At 37.3% G+C, this 27,659-nt stretch overlaps 1 protein-coding gene across 3 annotated transcripts in view; it reads right to left on the reverse strand.

Annotated features, from left to right (window-relative positions):
- The window catches only part of RNF180 (ring finger protein 180), a 211,586-nt gene that overhangs the window by 178,590 nt on the left and 5,337 nt on the right, over positions 1-27,659 (reverse strand). For 2 of the 3 annotated variants that reach the window (XM_086700073.1, XM_086700077.1), the window contains exon 2: positions 5,738-5,872. The exons of the other annotated variant lie outside the window; for it this stretch is intronic. In XM_086700073.1, coding sequence (XP_086556199.1) covers positions 5,738-5,872 — 135 coding nt within the window. The remainder of the gene's footprint in view (positions 1-5,737; positions 5,873-27,659) is intronic. 3 annotated transcript variants of the gene reach the window in all.

Raw genomic sequence — 27,659 nt, forward strand, 5'->3', positions numbered from 1 at the left:
CATTATTGCCACCTTGGTGCTGGGACGGTGTTTTAAAGCTGAAACACTTCACAGAATGTAGCTCAAAAAGAGTCAGACTTTTTCAGTTATAATGCTTTTAAGTGTTGGATTATTCCTCAGTCCCCATTTTCCTCAACTCACTAGAAGCTGGTACTTGTCGCCACAACTCTCTCAACTATAATGAACACTGACCAATGATCTCCTCTTTGCTAAAGCCAATGTACACTGTTAATTGTCATGCAGGGTCTCTACACATGACCAGTGTGTCTGCCACCTCTACACAAATCTTGGGGGCACCTTTTACAGACCAGCACCCTCTGGAATCGTGCAGTGTACAACCTGTACTTTGAAGCCAGTGTCTGTTCTTCGATATCTCCACCCAGTGCTATTAGCCAATCTCTCTTCCTAGAAAACATCCGTCCTTTGAATTCTGTTAACACTATATCCTGATTTTCAGTCCTACCTTTCTTGCTACTCTATTTTTCTACTCCGTGAGCTTCATTTTTTCCATCCATCCTTTAAATACCCTTAGACCCTCTTCTTTCTTACTCCATTCACACTCAGCATGGTGAGCTCACCTACTGTCATAGCTGCACTCTCCACTTGTATGCTAATGACTGCCAAATCCACATTTTTATGCAGATGTTCTCAATCCCACATCCTCAGAATCAGTAGCCTCCTAGACATCTCTATTGGAATGTTCTATAGACCATATAAACTCAACATGTCCAAACTGTATCATCAAAGCTGGCTAAAAAACTAAAACTGAGGACACCATCCCTAGCCACTGGCAAAGACTTCACAAATGGAGGGCATTTCTGTCATTTTATTTTTATGTTTTTAGGGTTTTTGTTATTTTGCTTTTGGTTCTTACTTATATTTCATGTGCTGCAGCCCTAAAGAGTAGGGTGGGAGCCCCTTTTCTCCATGTGGGCATTGCAGACTGCCTCCAAATTCCACTCTAAATTCCCTGGTGCATGCCTTCCTACGTGCTGGTGGCTGGAAAACTAACGTTCAAATGTCCCAGATTCCCTTACAGCTCAAGTTCCACAAATACCTAGCTTCCACCAAGCTGATATACCCAATCACTATTAGGAAAGATACGTGATGACTGCATTTGTGCTTTGTTTTGAAGGTATTTGACTATTCTGCAGCACAAGTTACTGTGATCCCAGTATCCAGTTTTTAGTTTTGTGGGGGCTGAGAGGCAGAGCGTAACCTCCATTTCCTGGCATTGGACAGGGCTAAAGAAGTGTGGTTCTCAAGCCAAAAGCTATGGACTTTAGGTTCTGTCTCCCTAGATTCTTAATCTTCTAGGTTGTTCTGAAGGCCATTTCACATCTGTGTGGGGTGATGAAGACAGGAGACAGAATCTGAGGTTTGCTCAGGGTGAGGAGATTCTAAAGGGGAATGCCTACATAAAGTTGGGCTATAACCTCAGTTTAAGAGTGAACAAGCAATAAATCTGTTGCTCACAGGAACACAGAAGAAAACTTGCTAATGTCAATGTGAAAGGAAAGGGAAAAAAAAAATCTTCTCCTGAGGGCAGAGAAGTATTTCTTAAACAAAAAGTACAAAACATAAAGGAGATGATTAGTAAGTTCAACTACAGTATATTATGAATTTCTGTTCATGAAAAGATACCACCAAGAGTGAAATACAACTTCTACAAACTGGCAAAAGATATTTAGAATAAAAAAACCGAGTATTCGTATTTAGAATACACATAGAACTTTCAAAAACCAAAGCAAAACCACCTAAAAACAGGCAGAAAAGAAGACATTTTACAGAAAAGACAAATGGTCTTGGAGATGACATGTTAAATGCTGGCAAGGATGTGGAGTGACAGCAATGCTAAACCATTGCTCATGGCACTGTCATCTGAAAAAAGTTTAGCGCCTCCCAGTGAGGTTGGAATATGCACATACCCTAGGATGCTGTGACTTTATTCTTAGAAATACACTCCTGCAAACTGGCAAAAGATATTTACAACAGAAAATATCTGTGTCAAGACATGTAGAAGAAAGCTCATAACAGCACTGTTTTTAAAAACAAAACAAGATAAAACTCAAATTATCAAAGGTGGAATGAATTATACCAGAATACTGCATTACACAAAAGTGAACATAAGTGGTAGTGATACTGAACGTGATAATTTAAGTAAAATCAACAATTTCTGGAAGAACACCTACTTACAGTGTGATTTCATTTACAGAAATTAAAACAACACAACACTTCCAGAAATTAACACAATTTATTTTATACCCATGTTTTTAATTGTAGTTTAATAGGCAATAAAGATAATAGGTAACAAATTTAGCATTCTTTCAGCATAGCAACTGATAAAATTATGTTCAGATTCCAGTATTTTATTTTATAATTTACTTTAATTAAAACAGACCTTTTATTCACCTTCAGTATTTTTATGAAATGTTTCCATTTAAAAATGTAAAGTGTTTCTATAATTTAAAGAAAGACTGAAAAAGAAGCTAATACCAATATACCCACTACCCAGTTTAGTAAAGACAAACACGATTACCACTTTAGAAGCCCCATCAGGACCCCTGATTACATACACGTCCTTTCTCCAGACTTAACAATGATACTGACTTATTCCTAAGCCTAGTTCTTAATAGATGTTACATATGAAGGTGTTATTTTACATGCATATTAGATATTTTAATATATTTTATTATACATAAACAATGAATATATATTTTTATAAATATGTATTGAATATAAATTATTTTATATAAATATATGACAGTTTCAATAGTTTTATGTGTGTGTATATATATTTATATATACATATGTGTGTGTGTGTGTGTGTGTATATATATATATATGTATACATATACATTTTATTTTAAATATAAAGCTACAGAGACGAAAAACAGATCGGTAGTTGCCTGGGGCTGGGCATGGGTGCAGGCAAATAGGCCTGAGGAAACTTTCCGGGGTAATGGCAAGGTTTTAAAACTGTACTGTAGTTGGTGGTTGCCCAACACAAATATTTACTGAAAATCATTTAGTCATATTCTTACAATGGGTGAACTTTATGGTTTACAAGCATGTGTGGGTGTAGTTTTTTTTCTCCTTCTGGGAAGCCTTCCATGACTAGCCCAGGCAGCAGTTTGTTCACATCTCTCTGTTACTGTACTTATCAAATCAGTCTACACCTTGACCTGTTTTGAACTAGAGTTTAAAGCTCCTAAAAAATAATAATAAAATGAAACAAAGCTCCTAGAGGACAAGAATATCTTTTGTATTCCGTACCAGTTTCTTCTACAACCCATCCCAATACATCCTAAAGTAGCACCTAGAATTTTCTCGCTCATTAAAAAACTGTTAAAGGAATTAATGACTGGGAGTTCTGCAGGTAAATGGAAGTAGCAGCCACTCTATTGACAAAGTGTAAGACTGCATGATACCCTGAGGGAGGAGCCAAAGCAGCAAAGTGAGTGTGGAGTTTAGTGTACTCCCTTTGGACCCTCAATGTCAGGTCCAAGTGTAGCTGCACTACTTAGAAAAAGTACAAACTGGAGCAAATTATTTAATTGTCTGTGCCTCAGTTTCCTTATCTATGAAATGGAAATTATCTTCCTCAAGACAACCTATTCTTATAAACTATAAACAATAAATAATACAAAACATTTATAACAATGCCTGACCAAAAAACACAAAAAAGGTACTTGACATCAGTAATCAGTAAGGAAATGCAAAAATGCAAATTAAAATTATAATGATATACCAATATACATCTAGCAGAATGGCTAAAATTACAATCTGAAAATACCAAGTGTTGACAAAGATGTAGAACTGGAATTGTCATCATTGTTGTTGGAAATTAATATTCACCCTAGAAAACTAGTAGCAGTTTCTGAAAAAAAAATATTAAAACATACCCACTCTAATGATTCAGGAAGGAATACTGACCAATGAAGTTTGGGAAGATGCAGCCTGGAACATGAGTGAAGGGAGATGTAACTAACTTTTCAGCAGAACCCTAGAAAGCTCCCTAATTTAGATTCTGAATGATGAAAAAAAGCAGGCATGAGAAAGCCTAGTTACTGCCTTTCAGGATTACAGTTGAGATCTGTAAGCCTGTAAAGTGAATTAATATTTGTAAAGCATTTGGAAACAATACCTGACATAGCATGTTATACTAGTGTCTGCTAAATAGATTTAAAAAAAAAATACCTAATCTGTGCCCCCCAGAATTCATTCCTACATATACACCAGAAAATACATCAAACACAAGCACAGAAAGTTTTTTACAAAAATACTGACAGTTTTATTCATAACCCAAAACTAAAAATTCAAATGCCCATTCACAGAAAAAAATAATAAATTGTGGTATATTCATCAATAGCATATACTCAGTAAAAAACAATAACAACAAACTACAAACACAAAACACGAATGAATGTCTAAAACATTATGCTGAACAAAACAAGTCAGGTACAAAAGAATACATACTGTCTGATTGTATGTGAATGAATCAAGGTTAAGAACAAGCAAAACTATGGTGATAAACATCAAAATAGTAATTGTACTGTGAGAAGGAGAGGAGAGAATTGGCTGGAAAAGGGCAAGAGAACTTTCTGGAATGATGGAAATGTAGACCTTGATCTGATTCATGGCAGGACTGAAAAAATTTATGAAGTTGCATACTTAATTTTTTTTTACTCTAGGTAAATTATACCCAACAGAATACTCTTGGCATGACCAGTTTTTCTTTCCCAATTAAAATGCTTTGTCAGTTTTTAAAAAGGATCTGTTATGTAGTTAAGTATGTAAACCAAAATGATCTACTATTATCAGTTCCAGTTGGCTAATTTGTTAGACTTATGAGGAAATAATCATAATTACACATGGCTGAGGCAAAAAAAAAAAAAAAAAAAGAAGAAGAAAGAAAGAAAAAAGAAAACAAACTAACAAAAACCAAAACCTGAGTATCTCTTGAAGAAGGAGAAGTGAATAATGACAATGACAGGTGATTACAGCTACTCTCTTTGTTGAAAGGAGAACTTCCTATAAAGTCTATGGATTATGATCTAGTTTGCACTTCTTTCATAATGCTCTTAGAGAAGTCTAGGGCTTTTAGTTTTGTTGCTTAAAAAGCCTTTATTTTTGCCAGGACGACCAGTTAAATGCTTTTAAATATTATTCAGGTTTTCCTACTGACTCTGAATTATACATGAACTTCCTAGGCCCATACTGAATATTAAATACATACACACACGCATACACACACACACGTGTGTATGCGTGTGTGTATGCATGTGTGTATGTGTGTACATATACACTATATACACACTATATACACAGTTATGTATATATAAAACTTATTTTATTTTATATACACACTATATATATACACACACAATAAAATAAGTTTTCCATTTCTCACTAGGATCTTGAATTTAATTTTGTGTTGATGACTAAGGTTCATTCATAGTGGGAATAAGAAAAACACTGACTATTATCTTCAACTTACATCTATGATACTGCACTTAAAATATTAAGGGCATGTTAATGTCAGCAGCTAAAAATAAAATTAATTTTAACTGTGGAAGATGGGAAGCCTTCTGAATAGCACTTTGAAAATGTTTTCAGTGGTGAGGTAAAAGAACATAAAAGAAGTTAAGCCAGGTGTTAAGGGATAGGTGTGCACCTGTGGGCGTGCTCACGGCATTTGTATACTAGGAAATAGTTTGAAGTTTGGAGTACTCACCGTAATCACTTGATTCTCAAGATATCTCATTAAACAACCAGAACTTGCTATACATTTTCTACATTTCCAACAACGAAGAATACTTATGTCTTCTTGATTGTGATTTTTAGTTATCAATTCTTCATTTCTTTTCATCTGTGGGAAAATGAATGCATTTTTTCAATGCTGAACTGTGTCAGAATAAACTTGAGTTTCTAAACCCTTACCACCACATCAGCTACATGTGGAGCAGAAGAAAAATAATTCTTATTTACTGAGGTACCTACTACCAGGTCTTGGGCTAGGGACACTCTATAAACTATGTCCTGGATTGAAAATTCAATTATGATGATGATGAATTTTGTTAGTGACTACCAGCTTATTTTATTTTTGCAGAACATTTTATGTCTTTTTCTTTCCATCTTTCTCTCACTAAAAGTCATAAAAAGCAACTGCTAAAGGGTCAATTAAATAAGTTACTGCAGTGGCCTTAGAAGAGCCATAACAAAGAACTACAAATATTCTTCTAAATAGGAAGTTTAAATAACCACAGCATTAATTTTTAAACATAATAGAATTTGAGTTGTAGTTAATTATATGGTAATAGTAAGTACTTTCTTTAAATTGATGGCAAAAATTCTTTATCCTAAATGCAGTAATTTCTCTTAAATATTGTACTCAGTGGAACAGTTATTATACTACATCTTGTGGTATATGTAGTCAAACAAAAAAACTTGGGAGAATCACCCTAACCAACTTTGTAGTCTTATTTTTATACCTGAGATTTTATGTAAATACTGTAAATTAGAGCAATTCGGCAGAACAATTTCACACTAATAATTCCAAAATATGTGCAGTATATTTAATAACGGGCCTGGTAACTATTCATTAGAAAGAAAGGAAATGTTATTTATTAAGGTATCCACAAGGGACTGTCTAGTTCCCTGGCCACATTTCCTCATTTGTTAGCTCTTTCATTTTTCATTCATTCTTCAACATTTCCTGACAGCTAACCAAATGCCACACAAACTCTGGGGACAAGAAGTTGAGTAAAACTTATTTTCTGTCACAAATGTACTCACTGGGTAGAAAACTGATCAAAGTAACGAACAGTTTTCTACTATAGCTCATTATAATCACTTGGGAAACTTTAAAAAATGATGCCTACGCCCCAGTCATAGAAATTTTGACTTATTAGGACATGGGGAGGGAGTTAGGAGTGGGTAAAGTTCCCCAAGGGATCCTACAGTCAGGGTGGTCCTATGGTCAGGGTGATCCTACGGTCAGATCCTATGGTCAGGGTGAAGATAGACACGTATTATACAAACAATTAGCTAAACTGCAAGACTTAAGGACTATAAAAGAGAGAATTCCGATACACTTTCACCAAACTGAAAGGATTTAAGGAACTGCCTGGGAGGGCACAGCATGACCCTCTTACAGCCAATCTAGCTCCTCCAACCTTCAGGTAGCTAGATCCAGTTCTGTCTCCACCAACAACCGCACAGACCATCTTAGTCCAGTTGACTACTCTAGGTCCTCAACAATCTTAAGAATACGGTATTTGCAAATGTCTCATCTCCTCCTGCCTTTTTCGTTGTTGAAACCCTCTCCTTTACTTCTTTGGCACTCCTTTCTTCACTCTAGATCCTTCTCAGTGTCTTAAATCCTCATCTCCCTTTTTAAACACCAGTGGTTCTCAGCCAGGAGTGGAGACAGCAGGGAGGGGCCCTATCAGAATCAACGATGGAGAAACTCCCTATCTATGTTCCTCCTCTCCTTGAGATGCACATGCCTCCCTATTTTTCCATCCTTTTCTCCAAGTGTCAAGATTTTCCATGCTTTCTTGGGGTGCAAGTATGCAGTTAGAAAAAACCCTGTAGGTGAGTCTAATAAGTCTTTGTTGAGAATTACTGAAAATTACAGTGTCACAACTCTTCCATCAATGATTTATAAATCTATATATCTAATTTTTATCTTATTCCAAAGCTCTAGAGCAGTAACTTCAATTTCCAGATGTCAACTGCACATCTCTGTATGAATCTCTCTCACGGCCTTTGTAGTGACTGTTTGTTGTCTAGGTCTGCGCTACCCCATACGGTAGCCACTAATCAGGTGTATTACTGAGCACTTCAAATATGGCTAATTTCAACTGAGATGTGAAGTACAAAGTACACACTGGATTTGGAATACTCTGAAGGAAAAAAAAAGCTAATACCAATCATTAAATACCAATCATTTTAGATTAATTTCATGTTTGTAACATTTCACTTGTTTCTTTTTACTTTGATTTGGCTACCAGAATTTTTAAATTGCATGTATGCCTTCTGTCATGCTCCAGTTAGATGACACTCGTCCAGACCTCCTCCTTGCAGGTGTTTGCATCATGTTCTCATCACAAGGAGCACCTGGGGGTGTTATTTAAATGTAGGTCACAGGGCCACATTCCCAGAGAATGTGGTTAGAAAACTGTTTCTATGGTAGGAATTGGGATATTTAAAAAGAACACTAGGTTATTGTTAGAGTGACCCAAAGGCCACAGTTTGAGAGACACCAACCCACAGAATGCAGTCAAAGCTCCCTATTGTGTCAAAAAAAAGGCCCTTTAGGTAGCACAAGGGATCTCTGTGGGGGAAGTGCTCTCAATCTGACTGCAATGGTGCTCACATGAATCTATACACGCAATAAAAGTGCACAGAACTAAATACACACAACGGAGTGCATGTAACTGGTGAGATGTCAATTAAGTAAATGGTGTGAAGGATATTCAGGATCTCTCCGTGAATCTATAATTAACAATTCACACTTGAATCTACAACTATCACAGAGTAAAAAGTTAAAACAATGTTTACCACATACAGTAAAAAGTCCAAATTTTAAAACTTCATAGTATTTTTACCAATTCAGTGTCCTAACATATTTGTATAATCCTCTATAATGCCTTTTCTCTATATTTTTGCATACTTTTTGATTGCCTCTTCATATGACTAAGACTATTTTCTTCAAGGAGAATAGGAATATCATTTAGTTTTTCCTCTTCAAAACAAAAAACAAAGCCTTTTTACACCCTTTAAAATCGGACTCAAAGATGTTTGTCAAGGTTGGTATCCCCTCCATGAATACTCCACATCAACACTAATGCTTATCTTTGTGCAGTTCCCCCAAATTACTTTTTCTGCTTTCATACTTGGAAATTTGCTGTTCTCTCTTCTGTAATGTCATTTCTCTTACCGCTGACTTTACATTAAGAAATGCTTTTCACCCTTTAAGGCTGAGCTCAAAGCGTTCTTTTACAGAAGTGCCCCCAGGAAAATACAACCATTCCCTCTTCCATGTTCCCAATGTACTTTGCACACACCTCTACAGCAGCACTAGTCACGCTGCATTACACTTACCTCTGTGTATGTGTGTCCTATCAACTTACTCCTAAAGAGCACAGTATTCTTTTCAACTCCATATTCTTACAATCAAACATGGTACCTGGTACCAAAAAAGACACCCAACAAACATTTGCTGAAATCAGATGAACAAGATCTGGGAGACAGCTCAGCTTACAAATTGTCTTTTTCCAATACCAAGTGTTAAATATGTCTAGACAACTATTAGAGGGGCAGAGTGGACAGAAATCCTTTTGCCAGTGATGTGAGGAGCCCAAGAAATAAAGCTATGTTTACACGTACCTAAGCTTAAAAGGAGAAGCGGAAGCTACCCAACAGTGATGTATTTCTAAGAGAGCTGAGGTGGCTTCGGTCAAAGAATCTATGCTCAAGGAAACAGCCAAATACGGTAAATGAACTTATTACCAAAATGGTCATCTCTGAATAAATCTGAACACACCATAGTTATTGGCTGCTAACTCAAACTCATCCTCACCTCAGCACCCTGGATACTAGTAATGGTAATAGGAAGAGGGGAATGTAGAAGTAAACTACTGGAAACTGTTTTCTGAACTCTGTGATACACTCGAGTCTAAATTTGGGGCAGCACACACCTAACACCACATGGCTTTAACACTGTGAGGACTTGGAGGTAACGACTAGAGAGTACTATCGAAACAAAGAGAAAAGCAACAGAGACAGGTGATCTTGGGATATGGTCCAACACAAAAATGAACTCATTCCTGAGTACATAGGGGCCATCTCCTAATGCTCAGAAATACATGCAGGGACTGTGCAGAGGGGCTGGGTTCTGAGTCAACAGATGCGGATAACAATGTGTAGAATCCTGGTATTAACTGTTCATAGAATTGCCATGCAACTTACAAGTGGGTAAGGCCTAAGGAATTCAGGTAGAGTAGTCTTTGGCTGCTTTTCTCACAAATCCTATTCCTCATCTCTTATTCCGGTTCTGATCAGATCAGATATATACATTTTTCTAACATGGAGTGCTCTCCTTGGACCCTAGTTCTTCCTACCTGTCACAGTCTTGGTCATGTTGACCTCATCTCCTGTCCCACACTTGTCTCTTGGACCAAGCTAGCTCGTAATACCTACTTAATCTCCACATTGCCGGTTCATAGGTTTCCCTTTGCTGTACTTCATTATCCATCCTGATACTCTTGACACTTTGTGGCATTTCCTCAATGCACTGGGGATTTGGGAAATAAAGGTTTCCTGAGTTATGCATATCTCTCAAATATCAACACATTTCATTACAGAATTTCAAAAAGGCCATGTGTGTTAATATCACCATCAACATCAGCAAAAAAGTTATTTAATTATGGCACCGTAGTCAAGCTCACAGTGTTGGATACAACTTTTCCAAAGCACTAATTTTTGTTTAAAGTTAAAATTCGATCACTTGCAACAAATACTACAAGATACCCGAGTGGGAACAACTACATTCTGTCAATCATTCAAGGAAACACGGTGTAGTAGGGAAAGGTGTACAGAGCAGCTCTCAACTAAAACATGTGAAAGGGCTTCTCCTCTGGACTGCCATCAGCTTTCAGTGTACTGCAGAAATGCTTTATGCATTCTTTATTTTTTTATTCACGCAGAATATTTAAAGAGTATGGATTTCAGAGGAAAGATTTAATAAAATCAATAATATGTACTGCTTCAATCAACAGTTTTTTAACAGCATGTGAGGGCAGTGAAGAATAAAATGAGTACTAGCACAGTTTGTCACCAATGCCTTGATTCTACTAAGGGATCAGCAGTTATACTCACTACTGCTTTTGCATTATTAATGAACATGTTAACACATTTAAAAAAGGTAAATAAGGGGCACGTGGGTGCCTCAGTCAGTTGAGCATCTGGCTCTTGATTTCGGCTAGGGTTGTGGGATCCAGCCTTGCATTGGGATCTGTGCTGAGCAGCATGGAGCCTGCTTAAAATTCTCTCTCTCCCTCTGGCCCTCTCCCCGACTAGCACACTCTAAAAAATTGTAAATTAAAAAGTCAAATGATATCTTAATATTACCAAGAGAACAGTTTGACCTGATTTTCTCAAAGGTCTTAGAGACATAAGGGACTGTGGACCACGTTTTGAGAATTGTTACTTTATGCAAAACAGTGATCCCCAAAACGTTGCCTATGAAAGTCTTATTTTTCACCATATCCTTTAAAATATTTCAGAAGTATTAATGAGTCCCTATGCAGAAACATATTTATAATTAATTAAGTTGAAATTTTCTCTAAAGCTAACAACTGAATTATAACCTCCATAAAGAAGTTTCATTCTCTCGTCTACCTTTGCAACTTTTTCATGGTTAAATATCAGCATTTTGCACAGGACTAATTCCACACTCCTGGGTCTCTAAGGTTTGCTCACCTTCTTTGTTACTCATGAATTTAAACTGGACATGTATCAATTTTGAAAATTGACCTAAAATTAGAAAACATGAATAAACCACAACTTCAAAAATTAAAATAGAACTCAAAATATCTCCTCCAAAACCGATATAAAAAAGGGAGGGAGGTCCAGACAAAAATGATCTAGTTGGAAAATTATCCAAAAGTTTCAGAAATGGGTAATCTTTGTAACTTACATGACTTTATAACTATGTAACTTATATAAAAGGAAGACTAGCTTCAAAAAAATAATATAACCTTGACATACCAAGGATACATAAGGATATCCTTACATCTGTAAGAATACATAAACCAGACAAGGCGAGTATAGAAAAATATATACCAATTTATTTATGAACATAAATGCTAAAATCCTAAATAAAATATTAGCCAACAGAATCCATCAATTAAAAGAAAAAAAAAAAAAAAAAACAAACATTTTGACCAAACAGGATTATTTTCAGAGATTCAAAGAAGGTACAAAATGGGAAAAAAAAATCTATACAATATATTCAACAAACTAAAGGATTTTAAGAAAAAAAAAAAAAAAAACACATGACCATTTTAAAAGATGCAAAATAAAAACTTCTGGTGAAATTCAATACTTAGTCATAATTAAAACATGAAAATCCTCTGCATCATAGAAGAAAATTTCCGCAACCTGGCAAAACGAAGAGTTTACTGAAATCTTTAGCAGTTTAATACTTGATCATGAAACTTTAAAAGCACTCCCTGAAAATCAGGGAAAAAAGACAACGATACTCATATTTGCCACACTATTCAACTTTGTAGCAGAACTACTAGCAAACACAATAAAAAGAAAGTAAATTAAAGGTTCAAGGATTGAAAGGAATAAGTTAAAAGGAAACTAAGTTCCTGTTATAACACATGGCATCATTTTTCTTCTTTGGGGCTGAAGATGTTTCCACCTTCTTAGAACTATATAAATCACACTGGTTAGCAGGTTTGTTCCTTGATAACTGAGGAGAAAACACATATAAACAATACTTCTGTCGTGCACACACATGCACGTTTCTTTGTTCCATTACCACATTGTTCATTCTCTTGATTTTCATCTCAACTGCACCACTTTCATTTACTTGGTACCATATTTAAATTTTTCACGTATTCATATATATATATATGCAGTCTAAATGTTTAAATTCAACTTTTAGATTTATATTCAATACTTCCAGTATTACTAATGAGCAGAAAGACACCTCCCCCACCCCATGAGAACATTTCTCACCAGTTTATATGGTCAGAATAAGATCCTGGAAAATATTTTCCCACACTGTTTTCCTTATTCAAAGAGTGTGCTGCTCAAAGAAATCTGCTGGGACACAATGCGAAATTAAAAACTAAGGTGATGCAGGACTAGTAATATAGTAATTCTAATGCAATATTAGTTTCCCAGTGTGGAGATTCATTGCTATACACTTGTGATCCATTTACTTTTCATATTCATACTGTATCATATTTCAATATAGGAACTACTTTAAAAACTTGCAGGGACTTCAAAGTCAGTCCTTGCTTCTGTTCCCACCACCATATGACCCCATGCTTGCCTCTGATTGAAAACAGTAGATAAATAATGCTCAATATGGTGCCATGTCTACAGTGGCAACTTTCCTCATCTAGTCCTGGATGGATACAAGGCCAGTTTTTATGACAGGTGGAAGTCAGGGAATTCCAATGGGACAAGGAGTCAGAGATGCATATTCCTACCTCTGCCTAGAGAGCGGTTACTTACCTATCACCAAGGAAAAATGGGAGAAAACAGGGGAATATGTAGCAATGTGCCCCTGGGGCTTGCTCATTAGAATACTGATGTGTCAAAAATCAGTTTATAAGGGAGCAGATAAAGAGTCCTGATCCCTTTCACCACCAAAGAATAGTTTAAATGCTAAAGGAGCCTTTTGTAATCCAAATCCTGAACAATTGGGAATGGGTCAAGACAGAAAAAACTAATGCAAAGAACTCTCACACAGGGACAACTTTCAAGTTCAACACATCAGTCAGACAACAACATCAATAAAAGCATTTTTGTATTTCATTAGAAAAGAATTCTAACTTTTCTATCAGAACAGTAAAGAAAGACAATTGTAAATTAGTGATTTCAAGCAATTCCATCATCTTTTTATATTATCATCTAATATTTGGGCAGAGAGAGGGAGGGATAAGTAGGTGGTACACAGGAGGATTTGAGGGCAGTGAAACCATGGTGTAGGATGCTATAACAGAGGATACAAGGTACTATTTTTGTCTAAAACCTATAGAAATATATACAACACAAAGAGTGAACCCCAATGTAAACAAAAGACTTTAGCTAAAAATAATACATCAAGGGGCACCTGGGTGGCTCAGTCAGTTGAGCATCTAACTTGATTTCAGCTCAGGTCATGATCCCAAGGTCATGGGATCAAGCACAGTGTGCAGCCTACTTGAGATTTTCTCTCTCTCACCTGTCCCCCACCCTCCCTGCCCCTCTCTCCTGCTAGTGCTCACTCTCTTAAAAAAAAGTACATAATTATTTTGATGTAACATAGCACTATTTACTCAGAGTTATTATTCATTAACAAAGTAGGATTCATTTACTTCCTTGGTAGTTATGCAATTCAAAATAGCTTTTCCTCTGAAACTTGATATCAACATTGGTTTTCTAAATATAGGAAAAATTTCTACCTTGTCAATATGTTACCTGTTACTTGGGATGCCATAACAGAAGACCATAGACTAGGTGGCTTAAACAATACAAATTTCTTTTCTCGCAGTTCTGGAGACCAGAAATCCAGTATCAGGGTGCCAGGAATTTGGGTGTCTCTTTCTAGCTTCCAGACAGCTGCTTTATCCTCACATGACCTTTCTTCCGTGCATGTACTTTTCTGGTGCCTCTTCCCATTCTTATAAGGATAACAGTCCTATAGGATTAGGGACTTACCCTTATGACCTCATTTAAGCATAATGACATCTTTAAAGGCCATATCTCCAAATACCATCATACTGGGGTTAGGACTTAAACACATGGAACTGGTGGGGGCGGATGGGAGACAGAGCTCAGTCCTTAACATTTCTTCCTCTGGCCCCCCAAATTACATGTCCTTTCAGATGCAGAATACATCCACCCTATCCTAATAGCCCCCAAATCTTAACCCATTCACAAATCAGCTCTAATTCCCAACTAGCATCTAAATCAAGTATGGGTGACCCTTTAATTATTCCTGAGGCGAAATTTCTCTATAGCTGTGAACCTGTGAAATCGGAGAAATTGTGTGCTTCTAAAATAAAACGGTGGGAAAGGCTGAGGACAGACACGGTTCTATGCATGAAATACAAAATGTCTTTTTTATTGTCTGATGTGTTAAACTTAAAAAAAATCAATATAAAGAGAAATCTTACAGAAAAGGAGAGAGAGGTCCCAAGCAAGTCCAAACCTAGCAAGTCAAATTTCATTAGATATTAAGACTCAATAATAATTTCCTTGGTCTAAAAGTCATCTGTTAGTGAATAAGGAAGAAATACCAAAGAGTAAAATGGACAAAGAATTTAGAGGTCCCTTATCAATTATTATCTATGAATTTCTTAAAAATTAGAACCAAAGGAGGTGAAATTGATAAAAATATGGAATGAGTAATGCATACCAAATTAGAAACTAAAACACTACACTATTTTAGCCAATTTAGACCATCTCAGAGCAAATAAAAAAAAAGTTAGAAATATTAAGAAAAATCTAATCAAACCACACTAGAGTAAGAGGTGATATTAACCTCAATACTCAATACCATGTTAACTCAGTATCATGTTGCTATCATGTTACCTAAATGAGGACGCATCTATACCTCCTATATCTGCTGAAGATTGGCTCAGAAGCAGTAGGTCTACAGATAAATATGCCCATGGGAGCATATTTGATGCTGATGAGATAGGATATTGGTTTTTTAGATAATGACTACAAAAATCAGAAAGAAAATATTCCATTACTGATTGAGAAATACACTCGCCATACCCTATGGGGGCTTAAATTACAAATGTGTATAAGATTTTCTGGCTTAAAAGCATCATGGTCTATTTTTAGACAGTAGACTAAGGCATAACTCATCATCTAAAAGTTTTATACAGGAATTGTATACTGGAATTCTGTCTCCATGAAATGAGAACATTTTATATAGTTTTATGTAACTATATAATGTATACGCATATATACGCGTGTGTATATACATATATATAGTATATTTTGATATATATTTCACGAAATGAGAATATATGTATTTTATAATATTAAAAAAAATAGAATGTTCTTAACGAAAGAGAAATCTCATTTTTACATAGGACACAGTTACCCTGGAAGTAATCCACCAATGTTCCAAAGTGGGCTTTGGAACCATGACTGTTCACATGAGTACAACGTTATATGTAATAACTCTAAGGAGAGTCAGTGGCACAGATGTTACTTCGTAAACTGAGGCCATGCCACTTCCCCTTGCTGATAGTGAATCTTAATGTGTTGTGAACACAGAAGAATAAAATGTGCCAAACCCAAGTAGGCCAAAGAAAAGAAGTACTAATAAATACTGCAATCAATTGTCAATGAAAAGTTGCAAAAATGTAAATGAGTTTTTAAACTAACAGTCATTACAATTGTTTGTGACCTACGTAAGAACACAAACAGGACCCAAAAAGTAATCTTAAGTTAAGTAGAAATTAAAAAGGGGTCTTACAGATATGACCAGATTCCAGTGGAATGTACATGCCTTCTGTGGTTCAATAGATATCTCTAGAACACATATAATTTAGTGAAAGCTGGCTTACAATTCAAGATTCCTTTTTCAGGGGGTCCTGGGTGGCTCAGTCGGTTAGGCGGCCGACTTCGGCTCAGGTCATGATTTCGCAGTCCATGAGTTCAAGCCCCGCGTCGGGCTCTGTGCTGACAGCTCAGAGCCTGGAGCCTGTTTCCGATTCTGTGTCTCCCTCTCTCTGACCCTCCCCTGTTCATGCTCTGTCTCTCTCTGTCTCAAAAATAAATAAATGTTAAAAAATTTAAAAAAAAAAAGATTCCTTTTCCATTAGTTTTCAGAATTTCTCAACGGTATGTATGAGATGCTTTATGAAAACAAGTAAGAGACTGAATCGGGTGATTTCTAAACTGTCAGTTCTGCCAATCTAGACTTGGTGGCTAGGGTGTTTAAAATGGTAATTAAAGTCAGCAAATTATTATTTCTAAAACTGTCATAAATTACAGAGAGAGAGCTCCATCTTCTTCAATAACTGCTTATGTTATACACTTCAGGATTCAAACATGATGAAGTCAACTGCAACAACTTGAACTGCTTAAATGGTTCTGCATACACTTTGGTATTCATATCCAGAAACCATTTTCTTGAAAAGCACCCAACTTCTGATGATAACCAAGTACTGAATAATTCCAACTACATAATCCCCATCTAGTTACCTTTCACCCCTCTTCCCCCTTCTCTCCTACTTGCCCTGGAACTGCTGAACTCTCAGGCAGGATGCAGTGCATATTCAACTTTAAGGAGAAAAGATAATATGCATTTGATGTTGTAGTATCTACCAGTTATTTCCTACCTTCTCCAGGAACTTCTTAAGCTACATACTATAAAGCAACACCACCTCTTTATTCTTTTAAATTTTTCCTTTTTCCTTTTCTTTCTCTCCCAAACCTACGTCAGATGTTCAGTCTTGAACGGTCACTGCAGCTTTTCAATACAAGTGACACTTTTAAGAATTGTAAAAAAAAAAAAAAAAAAAAAAAAAAGGTACTGAAGAGGCACATTTTCTAACTTCTGTATTTGATTAATGTCGCCCATTTTAACGGCTACCATTCTTTGGTAAAAGAAGGAATAAATTCTAAAGATGAATCAAAGTAAGAGTGTGGAGTACCCATACATATACTTATTCCTCAGACACTACTTTCTTAGGGGGAAAATTTAAGAAAGGGTAGAAATTACATACAGAATTAACAGAATTGTGAGGAAAGCAAAATACACTTTACAAAAACGCTGTGTGTATATTTGTATTCATATGTAAATACCAGAAACCACCAGATGATGTCTGCAATTTTTTGTTCCAAGGAATAGGTTTAGTCATTTTGGAGATTTTTGAGCAATCTAAAGTAGGCCTACCATATTTTAAATAAAAGTACCACCAATATTCCTGACTGGACCAAGAAGAGACAGTAGCAAGAAGAAAATAAAATCAGGTGATACTTTAAAATGAATTTTAAATTGTGCTTTGAAGCTACAGATGTTCATTCAGTAAGTACTTGCCAAGGCCCTACTACTATTTTGTGACAGAACACAATGAATAACGAATACATGGACTATGAAAACATATGGGAGGGTGACAGGGATTCTAAGCCAATTGGGTGAGAGAGAAGACACAAAATTGACATGATTTGTGGAGGGAAACATCCCAATAACCAGTTGGTCCTGAGATTAAACAGTCTTACTTCCCCAGATGCTTCTCATGCTGATTTCTCAGAAAGGTAAAAATGGGCTGAAATATCTTTACTTTATGTGAAATACATTAACATGATACGACACATGGTCTTAACTGAAAGGTGATAATAAGTAGCTAACTTGCCATGCTTTTACTGGACAGCTATATTCTTTTTGATGGGTCAAGTATCAACTATCAAGAAAGGATTCAGAGGAGAAAGTGGCACCACAGAAAAGCACACTGATTTGGCTTCAAAATCCATTTTTCTTTTGGGCCAAAAGAACAGTTACACAGAAAGGCTTTTTGTTGACTATGGAGGCAGCCATACTAGCTTACTGCAAAAGACTGATAGCAGAGACAAAAAAAAAAAAAAAAAGAAAGAAAAGAAAGAAAAAGGGTATGTGCCAGTGGAGAAAGCACTGACCTAGAAGAGTCAAAATCCCTGAGCCTGTTCATTTAGGTAATTATCCTATCATTTTCCCTCCAAAAGGGTTTAAAGCTCCTGGTGCTATTACTGTTTGCTTTATCTTTCCTGAGCAGCCTTTACCTTTGAGTAGTTCATGTGTTACATAAGCCTCTGATCAGTACTCATGTCACTGTACCACCAGGTATTATATTAATGGGTACATCTGTTTCTTCCTATAAATTGTAAGCTCCCAGAGACAGGGCATAAGATTTTGTTTCATTTTATATTTTGTGTGTGTTTTCTTGTTGTTTTTTTATTTGAGAGAGAGAGAGAGAGCAAGGAGGGGAGAGGGGTAGATGGAGACAGAATCCCAAGCAGGTTCCACAGTGTGGAGCCTGATGGGGGGGGGGGGGGGGCGTTGCTCAATCCCATGACCCTGAGATCATGACCTGAGCCAAAATCAAGAGTCAGATGCTCAAGAGACTGAGCCATCCAGGTGCCCCAAGATTTAGTTGTAAATAAAAATTCTAAGTATAAAGTAGAAATACAGTTACTAAAACTATCAATTACCAGATAAACTCTGTTTGAATGGGAAAACACTGCTGCAGTAATCTAGCCAAAAGACAGGACTCAGATCACGGTGGTAGCAGCGGTGGTGATAAGTAATGGTCAACTTCTGGACATACAGTGTAAATAGAGGAAACAAGGTCTCCAGAGAGACTGCATGCGGGGTCTAAGAGAAGAATCAAAGATAGCTCGAAATTTTTTAGAATGAGCGACTTTAAAGATGGAATTGCTATCAACTGATATGGGCAAGGATGCAGACACAAAGGAGGGGCAGGTCAGGAGCTCAGTTTTGGATGTATGAAATCTGAGGTGTCTATTCGACTTTCAAGTATCACTATTAAGGACACGGCTGGATTCCAGAATCTGGACTTGTAAATTACAGTATATGAGGAGGAGATTTAAATGAGGATGTTCTCTAAAGCCACAAAACAGAGGAGATCTACAAGGCTGTGAGTATGGAAACAGAAAAGAACAAACTAATAAGCCCTGGGCCCACTTAAATTCTCTGGGGATCTAAATTTTTTTCAGTTATGTCTATTAATTCTCACTCACTTCCTCTTTGGTTTCTTTTTTTTTATTTTTTTATTTTTATTTTTTTTCAACGTTTTTTATTTATTTTTTGGGACAGAAAGAGACAGAGCATGAACGGGGAAGGGGCAGAGAGAGAGGGAGACACAGAATCGGAAACAGGCTCCAGGCTCTGAGCATTCAGCCCAGAGCCCGACGCGGGGCTCGAACTCACGGACCGCGAGATCGTGACCTGGCTGAAGTCGGACGCTTAACCGACTGCACCACCCAGGCGCCCCCCTCTTTGGTTTCATAATCTCAGAATATAAACTCATCTTTACCATGAGACAAGTGTGGGGCCTTGTTAGAGGACCTGTTCCTCCAGGAAAAAGTTTCACCTTCTATCTGCCAGGTGCTGAAGGGGTATCACCAACGAAAGAATGCTTTGTAGTTAAGTTTCCCAGTTTGGGGATCCTTGGGTCATCCTGGTAGTATAAATTCAAGCCCTAAAATCTGAAGTTAAGGATTCTCAGGTTATTTAAAGGATGTCTTAATCTGAAAACAGATGAATTATAGAAAGAATCAAGTCTACCTTTGCTATACATACTATTTTTACAGTAACTAAATAGTTGATGGGGAAAAACTCACGAGACATCATGCTATTTTGAGGCATCATGCTCAAATGATCCTACATAAATGTAGGATTATCAATATAATCACCATTTTTCACCCCTTAATAAAATGATAGATTTAGGAAAAAAACACCATCAGTAGATACTAAAAACATTAGGGGAAAAAAAAAGGATGGAGCATTTTATAATGTAGGTACAAGGCTGTACCACATGAACTCAAAGATCAAGCCTAATATCTTAACTAAGCAAATCATAACTAAATAGAGAACAACTGTATTAGTTTGCTAGGGCTACCATAACAAAGCACCCTGTGGCACTGGGGGGCTTTAACAAAAGAAGTTTTTTCTCATAGTTCTGGAAGGTAGAAGTCTAAGATCAAGGGACCATCACGACTGTTTCTTCTGCTGTCTCTCTGCTTGGGTTTTAGATGGCTGCCTTCTCATGTGTCCTCACATGGTCTTTCCTCTGTAGGCACCCATCCTGATGTCTCTGTGTGAATCCGAAATTTCTCTGCTTATAAGGACACCAGTCAGATTGGATTAGGGCTCACCCAAACAGCCTCACTGTAACTTTAAAGGCTTTATCTCCAAAAACAGTCACATCCTGAGGTACTGAGAATTAACTCTTCAATATACAAATTTGTGGGGCACCTGCGTAGCTCAATTGGTTGAGGGTCCAAATCCTGATTTCAGCTCAGGTCATGATCTCACCGTTCGTGGGACTGAGCCCCATAGCAGGACGGACAGCACAGAGCCTACTCCGGATTCTCTCTCTTCCTCTCTCTCTGTGACCCTCCCTCCCCTCTTGAATTAAATAAATAAGTGTTAAAAAAAAATGAATTTGAGGGGCGCCTGGGTGGCGCAGTCGGTTAAGCGTCTGACTTCAGCCAGGTCACGATCTCGCGGTCCGGGAGTTTGAGCCCCGCGTCAGGCTCTGGGCTGATGGCTCAGAGCCTGGAGCCTGTTTCCGATTCTGTGTCTCCCTCTCTCTCTCTGCCCCTCCCCCGTTCATGCTCTGTCTCTCTCTGTCCCAAAAATAAATAAACGTTGAAAAAAAAAATGAATTTGCAAGGACACAATTCAGCCCATAACAACAACCAAACATCAAGTGCCTCCTGATGCAGTGCAATTAAAAATAGCACCAGGGTGCCTGGGTGGGTCAGTCAGTTGAGCGTCCAACTTCCACTCAGGTCATGATCTCAGTTTGTGGGTTCAAGCCCCATGTTGGGATCTGTGCTGCCAGCTCAGAGCCTGGAGCCTGCTGTGGATTCTGTGTCTCCCTCTCTCTCTGTCCCTCCCCTCCTCGTGCTCTGTCTCTCAAAAATAAATAAAAATGTTAAAGAAAAAATTTTTTTAAATAAAAGTAGTCAACACCATCTATAAAGTATTCTTTAAAAAAAAAAAACAACCTAAACTGAATCAAGCAAGCATCTAAATCTAAGAGCCATTTTAATTACTAAATGAAGAATAAAGGAACATGTTAAATAACACCATATGGATATGACTGGCCAAATACAAAATATGAAAAATTCTACAGAATAACTTGGGTTTTTTCAACAAATAAATGAATTTTTAAGAGGAAGGAAAAAACTTAAGAGATATCAGATATCAATGAAAAGCAATGTGTAGACAATGACTAAATCTTAAATCCAAGAAATCAACTTTAAAAATACAGATTTTTGAGACAAATGAGCAAAATTATACATGAACTAAGTTCAATGTGGATGTGCTATATAATGCTGTTATCTTTTTTAAAGGTCCTGAGCTAGAGTTCAATATTGTAGCTTTGGTCATTCACAGGTCCAACTATATAATATAGAAACAAATTTCATAATGTAGAAAAAAGAATGAAAGAATAATAACTATTGAAGCTGATGGATACATGAGGATTCATTATACAATTCTATTTCTGAGTATGTTTCAAATTTTTCACATTTAAAAAATTTCATAAAGCAAATTTTCAGATGAGACTTTTCTCCATAATCTGCTCAAACTAGACCGATACAGACTTCTGTATAATCTCTCTGTGTCTGTGGACGTTGTTTTTTTTTGGTTTTTTTTTTTGTTTTGTTTTGTTTTTTTGTTTTTTTGTTTCTAATCTCTTATTACACTGAGAATGTTGGCCTTTCAAAATCTTGGCTGTGTGGGAAGTTTCAGTTGCCAACTGCCTGCCCTCATGTATACCTGAGGATTCTGGCCTCCTGGATGAGTCTGAGTATTAAAACCCAAGCCCCTGGGGGAAAAAACCAAAACCAGAACAAAACAAGAAGCCCCTCCATTAGTGAACCTAGGTGACCTCACTCTAACAGCAAGGATAGTTTCTGTGTGTCTACTTTCCAAGCTCTGCCCACCTTTGTTCTTTCTGGCTCCAGAGCTTTCTTTTACTTTGTTCAAATGTCATTCATGAATGTACATGATACATAATCAAACGTTTCTAGACAAGTTCAAGCTATTTGTAGCAGAGGTTTTCAGGTTATAACTGAAAGCTTCCCATTCTGTTAACTACTGCAAGAAAAACTTATTCCTGTCATTTGGTAAGGTCACTGAGAGTTCAAGTCATGATTCTTAGAATATGTTTGGAGAACTTCACAGTCCAAAAGGGAGGGGCAATGGGAGGGAAGAGGATTAAGGTGGACTGAAGAAGCTTCCTCGCCAGTTCCTTCGAAAAGGGAGAGTGGAAGAGAATCTCTCTAATAGACCAAGGAAGAAATGTGGGGAAAGAAAAATATTTCATCCCATGTACTCTCTAAACAATAAGCAAATGTGTGTGTGCCTTCAAAAACTCCAGGCCAGAAATGATGGTTCTAGTCACCAAAATTTTACTCCATGAAAACCTGAAACATTTTATTCTCCACACTGAAGATGTTAATGCAAAACAAATCATTATTCTGCTGCTTCTTTCAGAGGCTTCCTTGTGCTCTGCTGACCAGACTGCTGTCTACACTCCACCCCACGCGGCTCTACAGTCCAGCAGTCCCCCCTTTTTTCATATCCTCCACTCCACTGGCTCCCTCCTCTGCCTCCTACTGCTGGATCACTAGAAAGTTTACCTCCACCCTCTAGACAGTACTCCCATATCCCTCAAGTCAGCATAAATACCCCTTTCCGAAGGGGGTGCAGGTGGGGATCATCCTGAAACGATTATTTTCTACTAAATACCTTTCTAGTTCTCCTTCAGAACATTCATCACACTTTTCATTACTTGTTCCATATCTGTCTTCGCTGCTGAGTTGCAAGCTCCTTGACAGTGTAATTTATTGCGGTGCTGACACAGTGTTGGGCACCAATCAGTTGAGTGAATAAGTAAGCAAAGGTAAGACAAAAAAAAAAAAATTACTTCCTCACTCTGCTTAAAGTCAAGGCACAATTTACTGGCATCACCAGGGTAGTTTAGCAAACACCACCGAAGGAAGCTGGTCTCCGCCTCATAAAGCTTACAAAGATTCACTTTTTAGAGACTCCATCTTAGAACACAGTCTGAGATTCAGGACATCAGATGTAGTTTGACAACTATAGATTACTGGATGTATTCAAATTATTTATAAACATCTATGAAGGAATCCATCAGAAAACCTTACTCTTTTTAAGTTTCTTTTTTTTTAAGTTTTATTTATTTATTTTGAGAGAAAGAGCGCAAGTGAGGAAGGGACAGAGAGAGAGGAAGAGACAGAGAATACCAAGCAGGCTCCACGCCACCAGTGCAGAGCCCAATGCGGGGCTCAAACTCACAAACCAAGAGATCATGACCTGAGTCAAAGTCGGATGTCCAACCATCCGAGCCACCCAGGCGCCCCATCTTTCTCTTTAGCAAAGGGCCATAAAGAGATATACTTTGTTATTTTTAAACTAAAATCTCTAATCATAAAACATGAAGTCAAAGGTTAGTATTATTTTAAATACTAGATACTATTTTGAGCACAGTACTTATAAAGTGGCATTAGCTCCTTTAATCATCAGAACATTCCCATGAGGTAAGGATTGTTAAGATCATTTTATGGATAAAGAAACTGAGGCCTAGAGAAGTCAAGTAACTTCTTAAACTGTTCTCACTACTTTGTGAGGAAAAGGTTCTTATTTTCTAGAGCCTTAAGATTTGTAAGGATATGAGGAGTGAAGCGGATTGAAGTCCTTACAGACAGTTCAAAGTTGGGGGAAAGTGCTCTCTCTTAAGCCATTTATTGGAACAAAGGAGGCAAAAACATCACCCCCCCTCCGCCCCTTTTGCTGGCATCCAGGAGGACTACAGTAAGAAAAGCAGAGGTAAGACAGGGAAGTAGTAACTAGTTCCAAGCTTCAAGATCTACTTTCAGTCCTGAGCAGCTTTTGGGTGACATCAGAAGTACTCCAGAAGTACTTCCCTTTAACTCTTCTAAAAATAAAACAGGCTCCAATGAGTTAACAGAGTTCACAAAAACTACACACACTCCTAGCTTACCATATGGGGAGTGGTACTTTTTTCACTTTTAAAGTTTGCACTGCCCTTGTGTACTCCCCCCCCCACCCCCCGCCCTTCTTTAGAATGATGGAATCCACATCAGGACACAGGTAATGGGTTATCATTCTCCAGTTTCTCACTATGTGGCAACAGATGCTTCTAGAGACAGGTGTTCTGCATAGACAGGCCTTCAGCATGGGTCTCTCTGAAACTCAGTGATGCTCTTATATGGTGTACTAAGAAGATGTGACTAAAGAATAATCCAGAAACAGCCATGGTGTACTGGTTGTTTCTTCTGTCTTCCCCTTCAGTGAGGCCCCCAGCGGCTATTGGATGTATGGTTCCCCTTGCCTTCTTCAAATGTTTCTGCACATGTGATGCACTAACTTATCCTACATTCTGAACAGTTACTCATGATTAAATCCAACATCAATAATTTCACACACAACAATTTTAACGGTGATTAGTAAGACAGCCCGATGAAATTGATTCAACTTGCAAAATTTCTTTTAAGTTCAGTATTTTGAGAACACCAGCAGTTGCCCTTTTCCCCTCCTACGAAATCTTATAAGGATTTCCAAAATTTCAACTTGACAAAATAAATGAAGGGGCTAGATACTTCACTAATTGTAGAATCCTTGAGGCACAAATCAAGGGCTAAGGCTACAAAATATATGGGCATAAAATATAAAAATATGGAAAAACATGGTGCTACTACCCATCAAGACCTTGAAATTATTGTTACATCACAACCCCCTTTAATAACCAACCTTCCTTTGTTCCACGGTATTTCGGGGTGCCATTTAAGTTTGTTTTATTTCTTTTTCTCCCTATACCCTTTAATCCCAGGGAGATCTGCCTAGGCTTGCTGTTATACAGACAAGGTGAAAAAATTATCACGGTCACTCTTCTGGCCACCTGCTCGGGTCTATGGTGGCAGAGCTTGCTAATAAACACAAAGCGCTCCACATGGTTTCGCTATCTCTAGCAGGGTGTCAGCCACCTGTTTCTCTGTTCTCTATTGTGTTCTTCAGAGGGGATGTCATGCACCAGCTTTTATGGCCTATCCGTTTCCCCGGGAGAGAACTGACAGGACCCATGAAGACAGGTCCGAGTACAACTGCTTCCATACACTGTCAACAGGGTTCTTTGGGCTGCAGGTCTCCAAATGCTCTGTGGCACCCACCACAAACCCCCTACATTCCGCTTATGCACGTCCTGCAATTTGCATGGAACACAGAAAGTAAAGGAATATCCACAAGTCCCTGCCTCACTGAGCGGTATCTCAGAGGGTGGGAGGGATGTCTTCCCAGTTTGCTAGTTGGCAGAAGACCTGCATACTTGAGGGAAGTGACTGAGGGAGCAGAAAGAAGCCTCCGAGTTTATATTCACCAGGCAGTCTGCATCAACAGGCAAGAGTAGCATAGGAAAGGAAGGTGCTGATGTGGGGAAGTTCTCACCAGAGGACAATCTGCTTCCTGAGGTCACTTCTCTGGTTTTTGTGTTTTATGTGGGGTGTGTATGTGTGTGTGTGTTTTCTTTGTTTTTTTGTTTTTTTTTTTTCTGGTTTTATGTTGAGTTTTCATGTTACTCTGCATCTTCAGAGGAACTTAAAGAAAAATGCGAAGAAACTACACTGGATGCTGCTATTCAGGTATCGCTTTTGAACTGGGAAATTCTTTTACACAATTGGTTAAAAGATTAATAATTTTATGGACATTCCAATGACAAACTGCATGCCACATTTATTTCTTCATATTATTTATAACTCATCTTGGAACAATTTAGGTCAGTAAGGTAAAAAGCAGCAAAACTTTGAGAAACACCATTTTTAGAAGAGGAAAACCAAATGGCTAGCAGTCATATGAAAAGTGCTCAATTCTACCAGAAATTGCGAAAGTTAAAATTAAAATAAGACACCATTTCATAACCATTACATTGGGAAAAATATAAATGTCTGATAATATCACATTAAAATGGTAGGAAGCAGCATCAAGAGACTCATAAAGCACAACGAGGCACGAACATATTGGAAAGCAATTTGGCAAACTCTGGTAAGAGAACGTGCATCTACTGATTTACAGTTATACATCTAAGTGTTTATGTACACAAAAAAAAACCTAAAAAATATATCATATAGGAATGTTCATTTTAGCAACACTTTGCAGAAGCAAAACACTAGAAACATACCAAATGGTCATCAATAGATGTGACAAATAAATTTCTGTTCGTGGATACAATGTAATACTGTATAATAAAAGTAAACTAAAGCTACATGTATCTAGAAAAAACTCTACATTATGTTAAACAAGGAAAAAATGCTGCAGAAATATGCTCATTCAAGAAGGACACACAGAGCTTAGTAACAGTCACAAAAAAAATTTAAGGCATGTGCAACAATGTTATGTTTCGTTTATTGATGTTTCTGTAGCATCAGTTTAAAAATACTAAAGGGAGTAACAGACACCAAGCTTAAGATAATAGTAACTTCTAAGAAGGGATTTAAAGGGGCTTTTAAAAAATCATTAATAATAGTAATAGGTTATTTTTTATAAGACTAAGGGATGAGAACATGAGTGTTCATTATATTATTTTCTGTATTGTTTATTTGAAATGTTTTATGATTTTTCTAAATTTGAAATTTGTTAACATGGAAGCCACATGTTTTGCATCCTATAACATAAGCATTTCACAAAATGAAAAATCTAAGACAGTTATTTTGCTTTCAAGAGTACATAAAGCACAATCAAATTTGCACTTGAGCCTTGACGATGCTACGTATACAATGAGGAGAAAGGGGGCCACAGCCATAACCTTTGGGTCAAAGTGACTATTTTTGCTAGTGGTTCTCACGTATTGTGTATCTGAAATATGTGAATGCTTTGTAAAAGAACAGATGCTCAAGCCTTATCCTAAACCTGCCTGAATCAGAATGACGACACTCAGAACCACATACACCAAGACCGAAAATCAATGATCTGTGAAAATGGCACAAAGACAAAAATGAGCACCCTTGATTGATTCAGCCAAATCAAATGGTTGAAATGGTGAAGGGAGATTTACCAATGACCATGCACATAGTTCTAGGTCTCCACCTGTGCACAGTATAAGCAAAAGACAACACATGACGAAACAAACAAATCA

This window comes from Puma concolor, chromosome A1 (assembly GCF_028749965.1).
Source record: "Puma concolor isolate L17-30 chromosome A1, mPumCon1.1.hap2, whole genome shotgun sequence".
Lineage (NCBI taxonomy): Eukaryota > Metazoa > Chordata > Mammalia > Carnivora > Felidae > Puma > Puma concolor.